The sequence below is a fragment of the Dromiciops gliroides genome, chromosome 6 (assembly GCF_019393635.1).
Source record: "Dromiciops gliroides isolate mDroGli1 chromosome 6, mDroGli1.pri, whole genome shotgun sequence".
Classification (NCBI taxonomy): Eukaryota; Metazoa; Chordata; class Mammalia; order Microbiotheria; family Microbiotheriidae; genus Dromiciops; species Dromiciops gliroides.
Window position 1 is genome coordinate 127,075,281 of NC_057866.1, and position 20,748 is coordinate 127,096,028.

At 36.7% G+C, this 20,748-nt stretch overlaps 1 protein-coding gene across 10 annotated transcripts in view; it reads right to left on the reverse strand.

Annotated features, from left to right (window-relative positions):
- Window positions 1-522: 522 nt before the first annotated feature.
- AASDH (aminoadipate-semialdehyde dehydrogenase) overlaps window positions 523-20,748 on the reverse strand; it is a 35,553-nt gene continuing 15,327 nt past the window's right edge. For 7 of the 10 annotated variants that reach the window (XM_043972675.1, XM_043972677.1, XM_043972673.1 and 4 more), the window contains 10 exons: window positions 18,083-18,324; window positions 15,028-15,134; window positions 14,198-14,370; window positions 13,077-13,269; window positions 12,459-12,574; window positions 8,742-9,582; window positions 5,527-5,690; window positions 4,889-5,011; window positions 4,038-4,169; window positions 523-2,085 (listed from right to left, as the gene is read on the reverse strand). In XM_043972675.1, coding sequence (XP_043828610.1) covers window positions 1,693-2,085; window positions 4,038-4,169; window positions 4,889-5,011; window positions 5,527-5,690; window positions 8,742-9,582; window positions 12,459-12,574; window positions 13,077-13,269; window positions 14,198-14,370; window positions 15,028-15,134; window positions 18,083-18,324 — 2,484 coding nt within the window. In that variant the 3' untranslated portion in view covers window positions 523-1,692. Of the gene's footprint in view, window positions 2,086-4,037; window positions 4,170-4,888; window positions 5,012-5,526; window positions 5,691-8,741; window positions 9,583-12,458; window positions 12,575-13,076; window positions 13,270-14,197; window positions 14,371-15,027; window positions 15,135-18,082; window positions 18,325-20,748 lie in introns of those variants that run through there. The other 3 variants (XM_043972672.1, XM_043972681.1, XM_043972678.1) reach the window with 3 other exon arrangements.

Genomic DNA, 20,748 nt, shown 5'->3' on the forward strand with positions numbered 1-20,748 from the left:
CTTTATAGGGTATTTGTGTCTAGGCTAAATTATTCACAATGGTGGGTTCTCAATGCAGGGATGGGAGACAGGAAGATAATCAGCAGGAGATCCTGTTATTATTACTTGAATCACTACTGTGACTACATTCATAAGTATTTTGTTAGGAAATTATTTTGAATCATATGCTATAAGATTTCAGGAAAAGTAACTGAGAAATTATTTTTTAAGTAATTAAACTTTTGTCAGAGTTAAAATAAAAGATATGTGTGAGAGAACACTTAAATTAAGAGTTAAAGCTCTAGTTATTTTCAGCAATACAATGATCCAAGACAACTCTGAAGGACTTATGAAAAATGCAGTCCACCTACAGAGAAAGAACTGATGGTATCTGAATACAGACTGAAGCATAATTTTTTGTTAGCTTCTTTTTCTAAAGATTTTTTTGTGTCTGTTTTCTTTCACAACCTTACTAATGTGGAAATATTTTGCATGACTACACATGTATAACTTATTTTGAATTGCCTGAGTTCTTAAGGGAGGATGAGGAGGAGGGAAGAGAATTTGGAACACATAACTTTTAAAAATTGATGTTCAAATTTGTTTTTACATGTAATTTTGGAAAAAATAAAATTCTAAATAAATGGGGGTGGGGGGAGAGAGTTACGTAGAACAGTTTTCAGCCAGTTGTGGCCAAGATCTCACATTAGTCTGAATGCAAAGCAGTATTTTCCCCCAGAATGTGACCATATTTCATTAAAAAAATTCTGGGTTTTTTCCTTTAAATAAAAAGGAAAAAACAAAAAAAGAGTTAAAGCTCATAAAAGAATAAAATAAATTAGCATAGTCCTCAGGGAGATGTTAGTAAAAGAGAAAATGATAAGAGTATATTAACCAAAACCATCTGGTAATTTTATTTCCTAATATAGGAACCTTATTCACTTATAAAAAGGTCACACATTTCTGACTTTGAAAACCCAAGTATGCTGTAAATTTCATTGAGAAAGAATAAGCAAACAACATAAAAGCAAGCAAAGAGATTGTACTCATCAACTATCCTGCTGCCATGTTATCCAATTCAATAAGAATTTTTTAAAAACACTCAGTGTGTACAAGATAATAGAAGCAAAAAGACAAATCAAACACACAGGAAAACAGCCTAGTCTGGGAATTAAAAGTTCCAATTTCCTTTCTACTTCCTAGTCTAATCTTTGTGAGTCTGTACAAGTCACTTGATTCTCCTTTTTCAGGCCCAAGATCTTTTTAACTGAAGTATCTGATGGCATATATTGACTATCATACACAGTGGAAAATATAAATATTAGTGAGCATGATATGTGTAACCAGATCATTCAACAGCTTCTGCAGCTATAATGACCCATCAAAGGGAATTCAAAAATGATCATTTCCTGATGAATCATTTATTAACCAAAATATCTTTGATATGAACAGTACCTAGGCACATCTCTCTGTACATGTAAAACCAATAGTTTCTATCTACGTGATATTGATTATTTATTTATTTATTTTTTAACAGGTCAATGGGGTTAAGTGACTTGCCCAGGGTCACACAGCCAGTAAGTGTCAAGTGTCTGAGGCCAGATTTGAACTCAGGAACTCCTCAATCCAGGGCCGGTGCTTTATCCACTGCGCCACCTAGCTGCCCCTCAATCTACGTGATATTGATAAAAACACTGAAGAACTGTAGGCTTGTTACTTTTCAGTAACACCCAACAAATCCAAACAATATACATAATCATCTCGACACCCCACAACAAGCATTGATTGCCAGACCACAGGAGATGAGAAAACTTCTCCAGGAAGCTTATGTATTGTTTGTAAGTGTCCTCTTTTAGCATCCAAGATCCATAGTTTTCCATCAGTAGATGCTGCTGCTAGCAGCATTTCACTGCTTAGATTGTGATTGTAGAAAGTAAATGGTATTGCATATATACTTGCAGTAGTCTCAAATTTCCATTGGAAATGTCCTTCCATATCATAACAGTAGACAAAGCAATCATGGGAGCCAAAAAAGATTTCTTGCTTCATTGAACCAGAGATGCAAGGGGATGAAAAGACTGGTCCATTAGTAGAAACCTGCCAAACCTATAAAGGGTGGAAACAATCATGGTTATCTATTTATATCTCTACAGTTAATCTTAAAATTAAATGTTCATAAGTTCTACAGACAAGTTTTTAATGAGAATTAAAGATAAATGTCACATACTTAATATTTAACTTCAGTGAAAAAGTATGTTAAGGAATAGCTATCAAAAGCACCATCCCCCAAGCTCATGTCAAAATACTTACATACAATGAAACAGCCTTAAGAGTGTTTTTGAGGTTGTAACACAGTCATTTAATGAAACATAAATACATAAATAATGAAACATAAATTTCTGGCTTTCCCTAATTTCCCACATTAAACCTTTGTTCTAGGAGCAAAGCCTAGAACAAATTGGGCTATACTACATGAGTCTCTGCAGCACAGAACGCAATCTACACCCCCATAGAAAGAACTGATAAAAAGAACACTTGTGGATTGTACATATATAATCTGGTTGCAATCTTGTGGAGGGGGGAGGAAAAGGAGGGAGGGAGGGAGAAAAATTTGGAACTCTAAATCTGATGAAAATGAATGCTGAAAACTACCCTTACATGTAATGGGAAAATAAAATAAATGTTTGTTGCTGAAAAAAAAAAAGAATATAAAAAGTTCCTTGGACCAAAATAAAAAAAGAAAGCAATCTAAGGTAGGTCCATCTAGGATTACATTTAAGAGTTTATTACTAGAGGTACCACAAGGACCTTAGTATAATTGGAGTTCATTTATAACACAATCATGCAGTACAATTTATAAGAGCAATTATCTTGGTATTAACATTCCTGGATTTGGAGAAGAGAGAATTTAAACTGAAAATTGGACAACTACTAATGCAGTTCTTTCCAGGGTGAACTGTCCCTCCATGTGCATGTGCTCGTACACATTCTCTCCCATCCCCATATGGCCTGCTAATATACAAGCAATGTGTAGGGACTAAGTGGTTGGAAAAATGAAGCAAATATAGAAATCTAAAACAATGTTTGGGTAACTGTACACTCTAGTGAAAAAGCAATAGGTTCAGACTCCAGATATGCAGTTCTGTCCATAACTATATGATTTGGGCTAAGTCACTTAGCCTCTTAGGGTCTTATCTATGAAAAGGAGGTGACACCCCCTTCACCCCCATACTTCATTCTACCCTTTCATTCTCACAGGAACTCTATTAAAGCACTTGATAAGTACCCTATTTACCTATAAGACTTTATCATTATGCCTGAGAGTCAGGGACATCTTGAGTATTTCACAAACAAAAACAAAATAATAATAAAATAGCTCCCCACTGGAAATATTTATTTACAAATTTAGAGGAATAGGGAGAATGATCAAAATAAGTGCAATAAGCCTCTTGATGGAGTCTTTGGCATCTACCATAGCACTATTTACCACACCAAAACCTATGAAGAAAGTAATAAATGTAAGGAATTCATAGAGTTGGGAAGATTTTAATGAACTGATGGCAGAGCAAAGTAAACAGAACCAAAAGAACAACAAATAAAATGCCTACAGCAATGTAAATAAAAATCCATTAAAAGGAATCCATACCTTCAATTACTGAAAAACCAATGATGAAACCTATACCACTTACCCCTGTCACCCCCCCTTACAGCAGACAAATGGGACTACTAGAGCAGAATGTTATATGTCTAATGCAATTTAACAGGTGCTCATGCTTAATTATTTTTCTTTGTTGCAAAGTAGGATTAAATGAAAGGGGAGGGGAAGGTTAAAGAGAAGCTTACTCCCTGCCTGGGCTGTAAAGATAAAAGGCATCAATAAAATACATTTTAAAACAAATTAAAATGGCGGGGGGGGGGGGGGGGGGGGGGGAATTCTATGAAGACCAAGTGCTTACTACAATGGTTATAGGTTTGAATACCATCTAGATTTTTATTTTAGCATGTATCTATTCTGCTCTTAAAAAACACTCAAAGGAAAACTATAAATTTTTTTTTACCAGTTGTCCCATGTGGTTAAAGCAGTATAAATTCCCATCCACACAACCAACAAAAACATACTGCAAGTTGCATTGTGGAGAAGAGAAAAGAGGTTTTCCACAGTAATGTGTCCAAACTCTATTTCCAGAAGCCTGTTAAGAACAAAAATTCACAATAATCAGTATTACTTCACTGAACTCTGCTAGACCCTTTACAAAGCAAACTATAATACATTTTTCTATAAGCATAACCATACAACACCAACTCTTGAGATTTGCCTATTGAAGTTATAAATGTAGGCTAAATAAAGAAACAGCTGCAGGTAAATTATAACTCTGTTGCCATTTATTATAAAACTAAGAGCTACACAAAGGATAAAAAAAAATGAAAAGAAAACAGATTAGGAAATAATGAGGGTCATCCCAAGACCTCAAAACGAACATGAAATCCTAAGTGGACAATCTAAGAGACAGAGTCTCTCTAATCAATACCAATTTAAAATAAATAAAGTAAAAAGATTTTTAACTTTAAAAAATGCACTGTATTTCAGATTTTCTCAGCTTCGTTGATTTCGTATCAGTAATATTTGAAATCTGTATAAGTACTTTACACATTTAGACTTCAAAATTAAAATAATATAATTTTTGTTTGGGTTTTTTTTGTTGTTGTTGTTTTTTTTTTGCGGGGCAATTGGGGTTAAGTGATTTGCCCAGGCTCACACAGCTAGTAAGTGTCTGAGGCCAGATTTGAACTCAGGTCCTCCTGAATCCAGGGCCAGTGCTCTATCCACTTCACCACCTAGCTGCCCCCAAAATAATATAATTTTTAAGAATACAAGTCGTAAAATTACTCCAGATCATTTTATACCTACAGGATTTAAGGCCAGTAGAACTCCTTTCAGTGTAGCAATATATAAGTGATGGGGTACCAGGCTTAGACATGGTGAAGAAAAGACAGTTCCTTCACAATATGACTTCCAAACACAGGTCTCCTTCTGAAAATACAAAAACATACTCAGTAGGTATCCTGAGGTGAAGATTAATAGATCCAAATATATCCCTTCAACATTGTTTTTCTTTTTTGTGGGGTAATAAGGGTTAAGTGACTTGCCCAGGGTCACACAGCTAGTAAGTGCCAAGTGTCTGAAGCCGGTTTTGAACTCAGGTCCTCCTGAATCCACGGCCGGTGCTTTATCCACTTCTCCACTTAGCTGCCCCCAACATTATTTTTCTAAGAGCTTTATAGGACAATGTTTGGAGGGCCGAATTTATTTGGAGAAACTTAAGATTTAAATTTCTGTAAACATTTAAAAAGAGAATATTAATCCCTTATTTTTCTTAGGTTCCTTCCCTCTGTTCTTTTCTCTCACCCTGGAATTAACAGCTAGTAAACAAGCAACAACCATCCACAGGTTAGTTCCCCTTCTTCTAATACACACAACTGTACCCTCTACCTTACCAAGGAACAATCATGTTAGTTATGTGTAAGACCGTTTCGGTGAATTCTTACATAAATATCCAAAGCATATGCATGATGGTCATGAGATCCCACATAGATGAGGCCTGTGGATGGATCCGTGGTTGCAGAGCTTTTAACAGTATCTTTGGTGGCAAATGTCCAATGTATTTTTCCATTACTGTTTCTGAGTACATAAATTAAACCATTGTAGCAACCTTTTGGGAAACAGGAAGACACGGATGGAAGACTTAGATACATGACTGGAAAACAAAACCTGGAAAAATCCACAGCCAAAACTCTGTATGTATACTTGGGTTCCTGGTTCTGACACAGTCACCTGACCTAGTCAGATATTATCCAATTCTTTCTAGCAATAGAGGAGAAAGAACCCAATACTTCTTTATGCTTTTTACCAATTTGATGACTGCCTGACTTCAGAAAGCTCTGACAGAAGCCTTGCAAGAAGACTATGTACTGTAGACAAAGTTTGTCCACAAACAACTAATTCACAGTCCCTAAAGCCTCCTATATTAAACATCTGTAGTAGGCAAAGCACTGGATTGAATAAAAATATAGAAGTTTAGATAACACATAATTCCTTACCTCATGAACCTTACACTTTAGTAGGAGGATAACTAGAAAAATAATAAATAATAATACTGCAGGAAGATGTAAACAAAGTGCAATATGAGGTTGGGAGAGATAAAAAGGTCATTATCGACTGGGAGGGACTGGGAAGGAAAGTTCTCTGTAGGAGGTGGCCTTTAAGTTTGGCTTTTTGTGGGGGGGGGGGCAATGGGGGTTAAGTGACTTGCCCAGGGTCACACAGCTAGTAAGCGTCAAGTGTCTGAAGCTGAATTTAAACTCAGGTCCTCCTGAATCCAGGGCCAGTGCTTTATCCACTGTACCACCTAGCTGCCCCCTAAGTTTGGCTTTAAAAGATGGGTGGTAACTCAAAAAGGATGAGAGTGGGAAGGATTCTAAGCAAAGAGGACAGACAGTAAGAGTGAGAGCCTGCAGGTGTGCAGCTGTAGGGCATGTGGAGGGTGTGGAGGCAGGACAAAGTATGTGCAGAGGAACTGAATGAGGTAAAAGATGTGCTAAGGTAAAAGATGGCTATTAAAGACAGAATGATAAGCCTGATCTTTACTTTGCAGACCCCAAGGAACCACTGATGGGTATTAAACAGAGAAGCAACATGGCCAAGAATTATGCATAAAGAAAGGTAAGTTTGACAGCAGTATGAAGGATAGCATGTATGGACTGGGGAAAGGAGGGAGGCATCCTATTAGAAGATTACTAAAGTGATCCAGGTAGGGGTAGAAAGGCATCAATGGGAAAATAAAGAGAATAATGGAGGCAAGTGGGATCAAAGTGAGAAGTGTCAAAGTTTTGAACAAAGACTGGATGGCACCACTAACAGTAAAATCAGAAAGAAAATCAAGTTTTAGGGGAAAGGTTGCATGCTCAATTTTGGAAATATGGCATCAGAAGCCAGTGAAGCATCCAGGTATAGATGTGAGACTGGAGCTTAGAAGATATATGTGTGAATGTGCATGCCACCAGCTCTGACCTACTGGCAGTGGTTCATGCATCCATCAATTCATCAAGAGGCCAGTGGTACTCAAAACATTTATAAAATTATAGAAAAATGTAATTTTAAGTACCGAGAACCCAAATAATTGTTAATCTCCTACCTTAGCCCCAAAATAAACAATATGCAATCATAAAATGTCAACTAATATTAGCTATTCATTCCCATTAGAGTTGATCATACAAGACAACAGTGGCCAGAATAATTGGACAAGAACAACATACTGTGACTCTCACTTCTGTGTTAGAAATGACAGAAAAGCTAGGAATCTTGAAACTGCCATCATTTCTAAACTAGAAATGAAGTCAGGCTTGAACTCTGAGGTTCAGTACTACTGACTATTGATGCCAACAGCTAAGTTATTTACTATGAAAGGTTAAGTCCCTGAAATCTATGCTGTTCCCTGATTTCTTGTGGAGTGCAGGGGAGGAGAGGTATTAAGATAAAGAGGTCAAAACTATTTCATGACAACTGCCTTATCAGGTAAGTTCACAGGACCCAGTTAGGTAATGAGAAATTTCTCCAAAGTTATATTGAAAATTACTTCCCAAACCTAACAGATAATGACTAATTGCAATAACAAAATTTTTCATTAGAGTTTTAAAAACAGAGGTCTCCAATAAAGAAGCATCCAAATTGTAACTTAAATATAACTAGCATAGCAAGATCTAAGGAAGAGAAGTTCAAAGAAATATTCTGAAACTATCTGCTTCTTCCCAACTGTGAAAAACAAGAAAAGACTGATAGCAATGGTCTTAAATAAGTTGTACAAAAAACAAATTTATTATTGTTCTGCAACATTTTTTTTTAACTAGAGAGACTGTGTAGGTTACTGGATATAGATAGAGCCTTGGAGTCAGGAAGACCTGGGTTCAAGTCTGACCTCCTACACATATTGGATTCACTGGGGCTCAGTATTCCAAGGATGCTCTCTCAGACTATAAACTGCAGAACAGCTGTCCATTTGCATTGAAAGCAGCAGTTTCCTCAGTGGGAGTTCACTAAACCACAAATGAGTTAGTATCTGTAGAGGGTTTCACATAGTGCCTGGCACCTAACAGGTGCTATATATAAATACTTGTTCCCTTCCTTTAATATGCCAATGAAATCACCAAAAACCCCCAATACTTTTATTAGCATTTCCAAATGTACTATTTAATGATCCATCCTCTGCTAATAATCGTTTCCAATCTGAAACAACACAACATCTTCCATTTTTATTAAAATTCTCTGTCCCATAGCTTTCAGACCCTGTATTAATTGATGAGGGTAGTCCACATTATGCTGGAAATCATCCAGAATTCTAGCAACATACACAGACCCAACAGATCCTGTCAGAATTCAAAAGCTGGCTCTCCTTCAAAGTCTGAACTGTGGAAGGCACAAAGCCCTCTAGAATGTCTAAGGTGCCACAGACACTCTGGCCAAAAAACCATGCACTGACCATTTCATGTAATAGAAATGCTTTTTGACTTAGGCAAAGACTAACAGGTGGACCTAAATTGTGAGAGAATCCTTAAATGTTAACATAAGATGTGCTACTGATAGCAACCACAGAGGTTCCTCTAAAAGCTGCTGGAAAATGGAATAGCAGAGTGAATCCTAGGATCAATGTGAACCCGGCTGTCCTATTCTTGTGTCATTTCTAAAAATCCAAAGTTCAAAAACATACCCACTATAATGAAATTTCCACAGTGAGAGAGACAAGCTGAGGATTCAATGCGATCTCCCAAGATCTGTTCCCATTTCACTTTCCCAGAAGAGAGATCGATTGCTTGTATCCTGTGAGAATGGGATCCAATGTAGACAGTTGCAGATGATTGATTGAGAAGTGATATTACAATGAGAGGTGAAGAATCCACACATTTGCCAGTATTGGACTTCCACCTGACACATAACTTTATTTTCTCAGACGCTCTCACGGAAGTCTCATCTTCTGAAATTTTTGACACAGGGCTGATCTCTTCTGCACCATCCATCTTCCCAGTAACTGGTAAAGGGCTTTTACTTGTCACATTTTTAATAAAACTGGACTCTTCAGATGAAATTAAATCAGAAGATGCTGAAGGATATTTTCCTAACTTGGTTCCTGTCTGTCTCATACTTAGGGAATTCTTTAAAGACTCAGAGACATTGACAAACAAAATCTGATTTCCTCTGCTCAATGCAATAAAAGCATTTTGCTCTTTGCCAGAATTCACAGGCCTTCCAGACTTCTGATCTACATATTTGCCAATTATTTCTCCTCTATTCATGACACTGAATTTTCTTTTTGTGCAGTAACTCCTACTGAGTGGTATATCTTCATCTGGAAACACTGCTTGGAGAATGTGATTATAGATATCTAAGATGCAGCAACTGAGAATAACTTCTAGAAGTCCGGGTATCGCTCTACCTACCAGATGTTCAATCTCATTATTGAACCAAAGGGCCTTTAAGGAATCACCACCATTACTAAGGAATAGTGAATCTTTAGAAACTTCCAAAGGATCTTCCAGAAGTCTCAGAGATGACTACAGGAGAGAAGATGGAAGAAAAATAATCAACTAAACAACAAAAAATCTATAACACCAAAGTCCAGCAAGCATTAAGTGTACCTTAAGTAACGTCATAGGCAGAAGTACCAAAGTGTTTTGGATGTGTGTGTACACACACACACACACACACACACACACACATATACACGAACAGATATATTTTTAATTTTAAGAAATTTGACTGGGGGCAGCTAGGTGGCACAATAGATAGAGCACCAGCCCTGGATTCAGGCGGACCTAAGTTCAAATATGGCCTCAGACACTTAACACTTACTAGCTGGGCAAGTCACTTAACTCCAACTGCCTCACCAAAAAACAAAAGAAATCTATTAGTTACTAATAAAGAAGGTTTTCATTCTATGCTGGCTCTGCTACTAATACACTCCAAATCTTCAAAACTTGCAACTCTTTACTAGTTTCCCCCTTCTCAAAGGAGAAAACTGAAATATGTCAATGTTTGGTTTATTAATTACATGGTCCACAAGACATAAGTTATGAGTTATCTTTCTATAAAACAGTAAATACTTGCCTTCATCTATGTCACATGAATCCAAAGTAAGAAGGATCCTTCAAAGATTATTGGGTTTCTCTCCCTTTTCACACGTGACTATACAAATATCTGAATTCATTCTATTTTCAAAAATCTCCAGGAAACACAAGTCTAAAAGTTCTCCTAAAAACTCTCCCTGTATATTGTTGGACTTTATCTTTATGTTAATTTCTTTTGTTTAAATATAATTCCTCGATTAGAAAATAATAAAATACTTTTATGATCTAAAAACAAATAAATAAATACAATTCCTTGTTACAAGGATGGTTCACATGTCAGAGGTGGGGGACAATCTTTGAGAAGGAACAGTAATATTAAAAGCATTAAAAACATTTTAAAAAATATCTCATCCAGGGCAGCTAGGTGGTGCAGTGGATAGAGCACCAGGCCTGAAGTCAGGAGGACCTGAGTTCAAATCCGGCCTCAGACACTTGACACTTACTAGCTGTGTGACCCTGGGCAAGTCACTTAACCCCCATTGCCTCACCAAAAACAAACAAAAAAAACCCTCATCCTAATATTTTACAAACATTTATTTATATTACCACTAATCTCCCTAAATCTCTTATGCTATACTTTAAGCTTAATTTTCCTTACTCAATTTTAAGTAAAAATAAAAATAGGTCCAGAGATAAAATGAATGTAGTAGATAGCAAGCCAGCCTCAAAACCAAAAAGACCTGGGTTCAAGTCCTGCCTTGAAAACATACTGGCTGTGGGCCCTGGGCAAGTCCCTTAACCTTGCTATGCTCTAGGCAACTCTCTCAGGCTTTACGTTTCAGAGAAGGTGTACAGGGAAGTTTCTTCACCAGACAACTTCTCAAGCCCAAATAAATCACATCTCTAGTCCCATTCTCTATCCCATAAAAAGAGCTAGTAAATCTGGCTGTAGATGTCCTGTGTATAGCTGACAATGGTTAACTACATTCTTGTCATTTAAAACACCTTTGAACTCTAACCGAATTCTCCACATATGTCTTTAGTTATGGAATGGGTGAAGATGAATGATATGAGATATTTAAGAAATTCTTGTTGATTGACTGAACACACACACAAGCTTTCAAGCTTCTCAGAAAATAACAGCTATGTGTATACACAATTGTTTGGAGGAAAGCACTTTGTGAATTTTAAAGCAAGCAACAGCTGCGAGCTGGTGAAAGGCAAGAGTGCTAGATTTGCAATCAGAGGACACAGTTTCAACTCCAAGCATGACCTTGGGCAAGTCACTCAACCTTCAGGGCCTTACCTGTAAAATGAGGAGGCTGGACCAGAGACCTTGGAGATTTCTATAACTCTAATTCTATAACCCTATGACTTCAAATGTCCCTTTCTAGATCAAGAATCCTGTGATTATACAGAAATGTGAGTTTTTGTTGTTATTATTATTCATTATTATTCAACAAAGTCACCAACTTCTTATTAAAATCTGAAATCTTTTTTGTTTTGTTTTTCGGGGCAATAAGGGTTAAGTGACTTGCCCAGGGTCACACAACTAGTAAGTGTCAAGTGTCTGAGGCCAGATTTGAACTCAGGTCCTCCTGAATCCAGGGCCAGTGCTTTATGCACTGCGCCACCTAGCTGTCCCCCTAAAATCTTAAATCTTAAATTAGTAACTAGGAGAGAACACAGAGGTCACTTTTTCATGAGCACTAGACCCTGGTTTCTTTTTTATGCTGCTCCCACCAATACTGATGTCTCAGCAGGACAAAGAGTATGAAACCCAGAATTCATAATGAAGAGGCCAAATTTTTATAGTATTCTGTAATTTAGAGGCTTTTAAGTATTAACAGCATGAAATTTAGTCTGGAAGAAGTAAAAACAGAGAAATGAGGGTTGGGCAGCACAGCCGTACCCCTTCCATCCACATTTTCCTCTTCCTTCTTCACTACTCCTCTTACTCAACAATAACAAAAAAGAGACATAATACCTTTTAGGAAACAGATTAAGACACTAAAAATTGCCTCTACTTGAAAAAATAGAATGTTTTAATATTTCACTGTGCCAATAAGAGTATACGAATCCTTTTGTCAGATTACCTTTTGAAAAGGCAACACAAAAAGTTAAGTTCAACCCCATTTCACTCATGACAATTCTTGGCTACTTACTATTGCAGGCATATATCATAATTTATGGCAAACTAAATAAATTTTCCTTGGCCACACAAACTTAACAGATAAGCTATATTACAAAATAGTTATGCAGCAATCAAACTCCAGTAACATGTCATACTTAGTAAAAAGTATTTAATTCTTGACACATGTAAAATGACACCAATGCAATAATAAGCAACTTAAAAATACTACCTTCCATAAGTATTGTAATCTTTCCCATAGTTCCTCTTTTCCTTTGAGGTTACTATTAGACTTCAAATTTATGTAGTTAAAGTAAATCTTGGTTAACTCAGACACATCGATTTTGCCTTCATAAAAAAAAAAGTTTTTTGTTTCAGCTCAAAGATTATCTTAAGTGATCACAACATAAAAATATATTTTTTCATTTTAAATCCTAGAAACTCCATGATATAACTATTTTTCATAGGTAATGATTTAATTATACTGGCTTCAACACCACACTTACTAAACAACATAGCAGAGAGTTAATCAGAATGAATTACTAAATTAATTAATTAAATTAGGGGGAGGGGCAGGGCAGTGAGGGTTAAGTGACTTGCCCAAAGTCACACAGCTAGTAAGTGTCAAGTATCTGGAGCCATATTTGAACTCAGGTCTTCCTGAATCCAGGGCCAGTGCTTTATCCACTTTATCCAGTGCCACCTAGCTGCCCCTCACTAAATTAATTTATAAGAAATGGTACTGCTTCTTAAATATCATAAGCAAAAGATTCAAAACTTGTTCTAAACTACATAGCATTATCTCACACTGAACATTTGTTTTAAAAAAAAACACAACACTGCAATTTACCATGAGATGTAAATGGTAAGGCTTCAATCACCATGACATCATCTGGGACTGCATAACTTGGAATATGTTTTTGAAGTTCTCCTAAAATACCATCCTTCACTAAACCATCTTTGGTCACCACAAACAGAATTAATCTTTCCTGACGATACCATATAACTGCACAGGATTCTACCTGAGAAATTCCTTCAGCAACCTATAGCAAAAGAGATTATCTTGATTAACTGGGAAGATAATTTGAAATTTGAGCTCTTGAGGATATAAATTCCCCACATCTGAAGACAAACCAATCCATTTTAAGAACCTAAGTAGAAATTGCTTCAGGACTTCAAAAGGTCACTGATTATGATAATGCAGGTTCTCTCTCTACCACTGTAGATCACAACCCCTCCATGCCTTAAAAGAGAGTCTGCATGAATTGCAATATCCAAAACAGTTGCTAGCCAAACTTCCAATGGTAACGAGAGCTGTGACATAGCACTTTGCAGAACACTTTCTTTTCCCCTCATAACTATGGGAAGTAGGTAATGAAAATATCATTGTCCCATTTTACACTGAGAACACTTGAATGAGCCCCCCTAATCTCAGCTAAGGTCAGTACTTGGATGAAAGACACACACTTGGCCCATTCTCAAAAGTTTTCCACCATGATAGCACCTGCTTAAAACCTTTCCACCATGGTAGGTAATCTGTTAACACAGAGCCTTATTCCACATCATTATGGGGTACTGGGGCAGTACTTCTATAACTAAGTAGTTACTGTATTTAAATCACTTGGCATCAAAATATATCAAAAAGTAAGGCTACTGCACTAAGCTCTCAACAAAAATTATTTGATTATGATAATATTCAATTAGGCATCTAAGAATAAAACATTTTGGAGTTAAAGATGCTCCATTCTGTCAGTGGTATGTTTAAAAAATATCTAATATTTCTGGGGTGTTTTAAACAAGGGATATAGAAAAATGCATATATATATAATACATTATTGATTCAATGTAACATGGGAAAACTTAAAAAAAACAACTTTGAGTTCTTGCTGACCCACAATAGTGGTAGTATCTGCAAATAAAAAGATAATCACGTGCATATATAACTACATTCATAAGAGTTAAAAATCCTACCTGCTGTACACATTCAATATTAACACGTTTGCCATGACGTTTAATTTGACTGTCTTGCCGCCCCAAGAAAAACATTGTTTCGTCTTTCACAGTAACAAAATCACCAGTTGCTCTCATTGTGCCAAAAGGTAGAATTATTTCATCATCAAGAAAACATACCCGCTTCTCACCACCTCCACAAAATAGAACCACAAGTATATCAGTTGGAAAAATATTTTAAGATGTCTTATCTTATATTAATTAGTAAGGTCAGATTAGGTAGACTTGGTAAAGATATATAGATATTAAGATAGAGAAAGCTAAAGAGAGAGAGAGAGAGAGAGAGAGAGAGAGAGAGAGAGAGAGAGAGAGAGAGAGAGATCAATGGCTAACATACTAAAGGTCATTTTGATGCACTGGATAGTTACATTAAAAGGGAAGACCTACTCTAATCCAGAAAAATAAAAAGTCCCCTCTGCTTTTAAGAAAACGGAAAAGGCAAAATTTCACTGAAGTTAACTCTATGGTGTTTCTTTGACCTTTAAAGCACAGAATTTAACAGGAGAAAGGTCGCAAATATTTTGGCTATAAATTTATCTATCAAGGTCTAAATTGGTATCTTCTGAATGATTTTTATGCAAGCCCTCAAGAATTTTGTAAGCGATTTAATGCTTTTAGTTGAAATAATCCCAGAAACCTCCTTTGTGTTTTATGCCCAGGGAGAGAAGACATTTTAGATTTATCTTTGCTAAAAATCTCTATAAATTACTGAAAAACATTGGAATTGTGTTTTGCTATTCATTGTTTCTTTAAAATAATTATTCCCAATCAACAAATAAACATAAAAGAACCTAAAAAAACTTGGCCTTCGCCTTCTTGAACTGTCAAACCATTTGTGTCTCTGACTTCGACTACTGTTCCGAGCAGTGGAGATCCCAATTGCACAGGGGACTCAACTCTGCAAAAACATAACCCAAAGCCCCCCAGAAAGATTTAAAATGTTTTCTTTGAACAGAACATTTTTCAATATATTTAAATCACATAGTTTCAAATAAAGAACTTTAGGTATAATTCAAAAGCTGCTGACTAAAATCAGTCAGTCAATCAATCATCAAGTATTTAAGTGCTTACTATGTGCTGAGCACTAGGGATACAAATATAATGAATACAACAGTCCTTATTCACTGGGGCGGTGTGGTTAGGGAAAACAAGAAGATGATATATACAGAATAAATAGAAAGACAACAAGTACAAAGAAACTGAAACCTGTTTTGAGGAAGGCACTAACAGTTTACAGCAAAGGCTTCATGTAGGTGATATGTGAGCCCTAAGTCTAGAACAGAGAGCATTCCAGATATGGGGGAGAGCCACTGGAAAGGCACCAAGACAGGAAATGTAGTGTTATGTGTAAAGAACAGAAAATGCTGAATTGCAGAGCATTTGAAGAGGAGTAATGAAGCTAGAAAGACAGGTTGGGACAAGGTTATGAAGGGCTTGAAAAGCTGAATAGAGAAGCTTCTATTTGATTTTAGAGCTGGGGTTAACCTTTTTGTATGTCATGACACCTTTGATGTCTGAGAAAGCCTATGGACCCCTTCTCAGAATGTTTTATTTTAAAAAATGTATATTTAAAGGAAATGCTAAATTTCATTTAGAAGCTAGTGGAAAATAAAGATGTATTTTTTTTTCCCTCATGTAAGTTCAAAGATACCCTTAAATCTATCCATAAACCCATCAGGGGTCTGTGGAGCTCAAAATAAAAACAGAAAAGAAGCTGCAGGAGTTTATTGAGTAGAGGTGTCACATGGTCAGACCTACCTGTAAGGAAAGTCATTTTGACAGCAGCAGGAGAATGAAGTGAAGTGGGGAAACTTGAGGGAGAAATACCAATTAGGAGCCCATGACAATAATCTAGACAAGAGATGATGAAGACCTCAACTAAAGTGGTAGCTATTTGAGTAGTGATATGTAAGCAGAGATGGGAAGGGTTAGGAACTTTTACTAGATATACGGGGTAAAAGAGTTAGAGTGGATATGCTGTGGTTACAAATTTAGGAAACTGAAAGAATGGTGGTACCTTTGACAGAAATAAGTAAATTTGTAAGGGAGTAGGCTCCGGGGAAAGAGATAATGACTTTAGTTCTGGACATGTTGAATTTAAGCAAGGGACTTTCATCTTGAAATGTCTGATAGACAATTAGTGATGCAGGATTGAGGGGAGTTCTGGGGTCTGGATATAAAGATCTGTAAGCCATTTACTTAATGATAATGATTAACCCCCTGGGAGCTGATGAGGTCACTGAGAGGGAGTGAGGATAGAGAGAAGAGAGGGGTCTAGGACCGAACTTTAAGTAACAGCAAAGTCTGCTCAATGATCCAACAAGACTGCACCTAAACAGGTAGAAGCTTCAAAAGAGGAGAATGTCACATAAGCCCAGAGAGGAAAGACTCTCCAGCATAAGGTGGTTAACAATATTTAGTGCAATAAACAGGCTGAGAAGGATGAGGACTAAAAAACAACCACTAGATTGCAAAATTAAGAAAACATTAGAGGGGCAGCTAGATGGCGCAGTGGTTAAAGCGCTGGCCCTGGATTCAGGAGGACCTGAGTTCAAATCCAGCCTCAGACACTTAACACTTACTAGCTGTGTGACCCTGGGCAAGTCACTTAACCCCCACTGCCCCGCAAAAAAAAACAAACAAACAAACAAACAAAGAAAACGTTAGAAAAGCCTCAGTTGAGTGATGAGGTGAGAAGCCAGAATGTAAAAGACTGAGGAATAAGAAAAGGGAAAATGCAGACAGCTGAGTATAGATAGTTTTGGTTTTTTCCTGGAGCTTGTCTGAAAAAGGGAGGAGCGATAAAGGATAATCTTTTGTGGGTATGATAAAGTCTACATAAGGATTTGTTTTCTTTTTTTAAGGATAGGAACAGGATGTTTAAAGGCAGTAAGAAGGTGAGGAGAAATGAGGAAGAAAGGAAAAAGGAGAGAAACACAAGGGGGGTTGGGTGGGGGAGAGGGTGATTGAGGTTAAAATCTTCCTGTTGGAGAAAATGGAAGGGGTTGGGATCAAGGGCATATGGAAAAGCATTTGAATTAGCAAGGACAAGTCATTCATTGTTAGAAACTGAGAGAAGGAGAGACTATAATGTCACAGCAGCTAGGTGGTGTAGTGTATAGAGCACAGGACCTGGAGTCAGGAAGACCAGAGTTCTAATCCAGTGTCAGACACTTACTGTGTTACCCTGAGCAAGTCACTTAATCTCTATTTGCCTCAGTTTCCTCTTCTATAAAATGGGAATAAAAGCACTTAGCACAGAGCCTGGCACATTGCAGGCACTTTTGTGAATGTTAGCTAATATTACCACCATTATTTTGAGATGGGGAAAAGAACTAGTAATGTCGAATAGCCTCAATTTTCTTAGTAAATAAGAGCAAAGGTCCCTCGGGTGAGGAGGACAGGGATTATTAAGGAGGTGGTATTCAAGGCTAAAGAGGTAAGAGAAGGTTTAGAAAAGCTTTTGTAGGGAATGAGCTAGGAAACAATTAGAAAAGAATGAAAGGATTGCCTTGCTATAATTAGGACCCCATGAAAGTTAGATAACATAAATTCATAATGTATCTTATAAAGTGGGAAAGCTACCTTGCCATGGACAGAGAAGGCTTAGAAATCTATCAATATACAGACACCTCAAGTGGGTGTTAATACACTAATAAGCCAAGGCCCAATGAAAAGAAAAAATATTTTGGATTCCCAACTCACTATCCCAGGTGGAATGCTCTCTGCCATCATTATAACCACATCTATCAAAATATCTAAAGTTAAAAAAAATAAAGTATCATTGCTTCTGAGATCTTGAGAAAATGCTACCTCCCCAATCCATGACCAAATCACAGCCCTCACCCCAGAGTGGAGCCAAGATCCTCTTCCGGAATCCTGTAACATGTTGCCCAGGCGGATACTTCTGTGATACCATAGATATTAAATATTTGAGTTTTATTGCCTTCTTCCCTCCAGCTTCTGAGAACACTCAATGATGGGAATGCTTCACCACCAAGGGCTAATACACGAAGTGAAGTTGTGGCTGATAACACAGATGACTTGATGAGCTGAGATCCAAATCTTCTAAGCAGTGTTGGTGTAGCCTGCACACATATTTATGATAACATATTAGGTTCCACATTAATCATAATCTTACAAACTCATTTGGCATATTTTAATTACATGCTAAAACAATGTATCATTCAGTTTGAGACTTGCAGGAAAGTTGAAGGTAGGTGTATTAAATGTCAAACCAACGTTTTAGGGAAAAATTAACATGTTCAGTGAATGAGCTTCTTTGTGTGCTTAATATCTAATAATAAATTTTGTAAAACATTTAATAACTTGTTTCTAAGATATTCTGCCATAGAGAAAGAGAGAGACAAATGGAGGGAGATTTAGTGACAAAAGAAATCACACTAAGCTAAAAATTTTCATATATTCCCATCCTTTCTAACTTAAAAAAAAATGAAGGAAGGAATCATTCTGCACAAAACAATATAATGTGATTTATAATACTTACATGACAGACATAATCCAAGATTAATATTTATAAAAATATTTCCTACACTACTGAAATAAATAGCATTAAAGAAGCTATCTGTAGGGAATCCTCTGAAATATCATATTCAGTTAAGGATACCACATCTAGAAAGGATATTGATAATAATAATAATAATAATAACAGCTAGCATTTATATTTCACTTTAAGGTTTGCAAAGTGCTTCACAAATATTTTCATTTTATCTACCCATAAGCTGGAAAGTATCATCAAAATTAGAATCTAAGTGTTGAAAGGGACCTCAAAGGTCATCTAATCCAAACTGCACCTGAACAAGAATCCCCTCAACAAGCTACCTAACAAGTGGTCACCCAACTTCTATTTGAAGCTGTCCATGGTAGAGTGTCCGTCCCTTCTGGGTAGTTTTGTTAGGAAGGTTTTCTTTGCCTTTCAGTCTATATCCACCACTCTGCCATTTGGGCCCATTGCCTCTAGCTGAAGACTAGTCTAGTCTCTCTTCTGTGTGACAGCCCTTTTCTCCAATATGTGACACCTATCACGTCCCCTCCCTCCAAGTTTTATGTTCTTCAGGGTAAACATTCTCTGTTTTGTCAACCAAGATACTTACATCATGATAACAAAGCCCTCTGGACAGAACACAACAAGCACTGTCACCTCCTTTGTACTGGATACTGTGCTTCTCGTAGTCCAGCCAAGACGGTTACTACTGACTCATACAAAGCTTGTAGTATTTTTAAAAAAACCTCCAGATCTTTTTCAGACAAACTGCTGTTTAGCTATGCCTTTAAGATCTTATACTTTGAAGGCTTATTTTTTTAACCCATTCTTATTAGATTCCACCCAATATTCCAGCCTGTCAATCTATTTTTGGATCCTGCCTCTGTAACCCAGTGTGTTCGCTATCCTAAGCACAACCAGAATATATATCAGAGGATCATAAGACAACTGACTAAAGAAACGGAGAATATTTAGTCTGGAGAAGAGAAGACTCAAGGGCACATTCAAGAGCTGTCATGTAGAAAAGGATAAAAAAAACAACTATTTCTCCTTTCTCCAAGAAGGCAGAACTGGGAATAATGAGTAGAAAAAAGCAGATTTACACTTGATATAAGAAAAAATTCCTAATAATTATAGCTTCCCCAAAACAGAACGGTTTGGTGGCTTTATGAGGTCATATATTCCCCCCCTCACTAGAGGTCTTCAAGAAAAGGCTAGATGGCCATTTGTGGGACACGTTATAGAGACTATAGAGACACATATGGAATAGAGAAGCTTTTTGTTTAGTCAGACTCGATGGTTCTGAAGTCCCTTGTAACTCCACAGTGTCTGTAAAATTCCACCAATATCTCTTAAGGCAATAAGATTCGTGTTTCTCATGACAAAAATTATCTTAAGGTAATTATTTTGCACCAGTTTTATTCTCACTAATGAGAATGAAAAATTCATTACCTCGCAGGGCTGGTTCAACATTAGGAAAACTATTAACATAATCAACCACATCAATAAGAAAACTAACCCAAATCATATGATTATCTCAATAGATGCAGAGAAAGCTTTTGACAAAATACAGCACCCATTCCTAATAAAAACACTAGAGAGCTTAGGAATAGGTGGAGCTTTCCTTAAAATAATAAACAATATCTACCTAAAACCTTCAGCAAGCATTATATGCAATGGAGATAAATTAGAGGCCTTCCCAATAAGATCAGAGGTGTAACAGGGATGTCCATTATCACCTCTATTATTTAATGTTGCACTAGAAATGTTAGCTTTAGCAATCAGAGAAGAAAAAGGAATTAAAGGAATTAGAATAGGCAAGGAGGAAACAAAACTATCACTCTTTGCAGATGATATGATGGTATACTTAAAGAATCCTAGAGAAACAACTCAAAAATTACTTGAAACAATTAACAACTTTAGCAAAGTAGCAGGATATAAAATAAATCCACATAAATCATCATGAGCAGACCAACAAAGTCCAGCAGCAAGAGATAGAAAGGGAAAT